Consider the following 3,241-nt stretch of genomic DNA (forward strand, 5'->3'; position numbering starts at 1 on the left):
TCCAGCAATTCCACAGATATAATCTGGGTTTTTTTGGGTTTTGGGTGGGGTGGGGTGGGGTGGGGGGTTGCGGGGGAGGTGGGTGTGGGGTGCGATGGGAAGGTTTGGGTTGCGGGGAAGGGGAAGGGGTCGGGGAAGATGTTTAGTTTTTTTTTTTTTAATAAATAGGGTAAATTATTATAATATTTTAAATACATAAAAAATTATTTTTTTGCCACATGACACAAATTTGGCAGTCATGTCAGCACAAATTTGGATCTCATATTTGCCACGGCATCACTCAACGGATTTTCTAACGGATGTATGAAATTGAAATAAAATGATAAGTAAATGTATGAAACTGAAATGTTTTAAAGATGTTGCAAGGAATTGAAATCGACTCCAAACCTGAGTGGGTAAAATGTAATTTACCCAAAATACAAGTACCTAAGTTCCTAATAGTATAATCCATCAGAAAAATACAAACATGCATATGCTTAACGACCATGAGAAAGAAGCAGGGTAGTTCCAGTAAAATGAAAGCAATGACCACAAAAGTAGGAAAATGAAGATGCAAAAAATGCAGAAAACCACCAAATACACATTCATTTTGGTTTGTCTAGAACCAAGAATAAGGCATACTTTTCCCCAATTGTACAAATTTGGATTTAATCGAAGGCCACCAGAGTGGTAGTAGATATTCCGCATAACAGAGTTCCCAGTTAGGCCAAAGATGTAAACAGATATAAATCAATTCTAGGCGTTCAAAATTATCACATACCGGTGGCACATTGGGATAGTCACCGGGGAAGCAAACATCAAAGAAGAAGAGACCATCATGGTAAGGAGTAGCCTCCGCCCCAACAATTACAGCTCTCACACGATCCATTCTTGTCTCATAAGCTCTAACAAATATTGTTACTGTGGATGTCAATGAAAAGGGGGGTAAGCACACCTAAGTTTCTATAGTACAAACACCAATCCAACAACTATATTCCATATATTCTCAACTCACTCTTTCAGTACAAAACGAAATTAATTACAGCAGTCAGCATCATGAAATGGTCGGTGCAAAATATTTGATAAAAATTAATAGACTAAGTATGGGAAAACTTCAACTACTATTAATTCAAAACAGTTATTCAAAAGGAAATTCAAAATAAAAAAACAAAAGAACTCTGCTGGCAAATCCTTCTCCAGGATCTTCCACTCTTCCTGAATTCTCTTTGCCAAAGACAGAATTGTCGGAGCTTGGGAACCGAATCTGTTGTTCGGAACAGTCGAAGAAGTGACCGACGATCAGGACCACGTCATCTTCAAGCGGCTGCGGGCGAAGCAAGATTGAGAAAAACAACAAAGAACCACAAAGATTTGATCTTTATTAATTTAGTGAAAAACCCAATTCATATAAAACAAGTGTTTCCACCACAATATTCATTTCAACAGCAAGCACAGAAATTACATATAAAAGAAATTAAAAAAATTGAAGAAACAGAGGTAAGAACAATACCAAATCCGGGCCCACCGGGTGTTCCATAAAATCTGACACTTTTGAGCTTCGGTTTGTTACAAATCCAAGTGTAATAAAATAGCATACGAGATCACACATGATACCTAAATCTGATTAGAAGGGTACATACCATATAGAAAGTGGTCAAGGCTTTTGTTCTGCCCAAATTCGTAAAGAAGCATCTTTTCTTCACCTTCGGAGCAAAATCCTAGTATCCTCACTAAGTTTCTGTGTTGAAGCTTAGCTACCAAAACAACCTCATTCTTAAACTCCTCACTGCCTTGCCCGGATCCCCAAGACAACCTCTTCACGGCTACCTGTTGCCCATCAGGAAGTGTGCCCTGAAAACATTTTAACCAGTCATTACAAGCATCAAATTGAGATTTCATGACATCAACTTATCACATTGCTCTAGCCAACTTAGCTACGCTCAGCTCTGGAACTCTGGCATATTAAGGTCATAAAATTTGCTATGTGAAAATCACAACCTTGTAGACCTCACCAAAGCCACCCTTCCCTAGCTTGTTATGATCAGAGAATTTGTTTGTGGCTGCTTCAATTGTACCAAAACTAAACTGCAATGACTCGACAGCATTTATTTCCTTCCCCACTGCGTACACAATCAAGATCAGAAATTTATTAATCTTGATTTAGTAAAATAAAGAGAATGATCCAGAATCAAATCGTTTAAGAGATGAAATTATATAATTTCACTGGATCGGGAAAAGAATAAATAAACTTTTAGATTTACCATTTTGTTCTTGTATCGCATTGTACTTTTTCATCGCTCTTCTTCTAAAGAAAAGGCAGCCTACCAAGGAAAGCAAAATGGCAATTGAAACAACAATCGCCACTATGATCCATGATGAGATTTGTTCATCATTTCCTAAACAAAATAATATTCTTTTTAGTACACAAATGTATGTGTAAAAATTCTAAACACTTAACTGCCTCGTATAAATTATATTTACCTTGAGACCTTGGAACTGAGCCTGGAAGCTGAGGTGGAGGAGGAAGAGGTGGTGGTGTTGGCGGAGGTATGGAAGTGTCAAGGTTAAAAAATAGATACGATTCATATCTAATATTACAACTAGGAAACAGAACTCTTCCCCCTTTCCTCCCGTCACAGCATTTCGGTAAAAGTTTGATAGCTCCGCGAAGACACTGATCACAATCGGTGCTCGATAGGTCAGGCGTGCACTGCACAAGGCTGAACAGCTGCTCAAGCCCAAGCCCATCAAAGTTTTCTTGTTTCATTGCCAACTTTTTAGCACCGGTCTGTGCATTTGCAGCTACTGGCACTAGGCCAGTGACAGTTTCAGCCACCAGTTGGTTAAACCGATTTGGCTGTAGCATTGAACTGGTTCGAGAAATAAGCAGAAGGGCTTTCATCCATTTTTCGGAAGAAAGACACGTTTCCGTAGCGTAACATGTGATAAACCAGTCTCCGGTTTATAAACTGTGATCGATGGTCTTTCTTTTTATTGAATATCACATACTTGTATTATTGTCACTCACCCGAGCTTCGTAGTTTATCTGAGTTCTGGTTGGCCTGTGCATCATTTCCATGATGTAGGCACTGATTATACATGTGACAGGTCAGGGTAGATTACGAGAAAACTCTTGATATTTTGGATTCCGTTGAGTAGTCCGGAATCCTTGCTCTTGCTCATTTGCATAATGTTAGTCTAGAACCCTAGATTCGAGTGAATGAGAATTACCCCTAATAGACGTTGTGAATATAAATTAGAA

The 3,241-nt window shown here is 38.7% G+C and overlaps 1 protein-coding gene across 1 annotated transcript; it reads right to left on the reverse strand.

Annotated features, from left to right (window-relative positions):
* Positions 1-880: 880 nt before the first annotated feature.
* Positions 881-2,881, reverse strand: LOC126628886 (cysteine-rich receptor-like protein kinase 25). The gene is made up of 5 exons (XM_050298747.1): positions 2,461-2,881; positions 2,241-2,375; positions 1,978-2,099; positions 1,490-1,830; positions 881-1,303 (listed from the first exon to the last, which is right to left on the reverse strand). Exons 1-4 carry the CDS (start codon positions 2,879-2,881, stop codon positions 1,594-1,596), a joined length of 915 nt encoding a protein of 304 aa, XP_050154704.1. The 3' UTR covers positions 881-1,303; positions 1,490-1,593.
* Positions 2,882-3,241: the final 360 nt, after the last annotated feature.

This window comes from Malus sylvestris, chromosome 7 (genome assembly GCF_916048215.2).
Source record: "Malus sylvestris chromosome 7, drMalSylv7.2, whole genome shotgun sequence".
In the NCBI taxonomy this organism is placed as follows: Eukaryota; Viridiplantae; Streptophyta; class Magnoliopsida; order Rosales; family Rosaceae; genus Malus; species Malus sylvestris.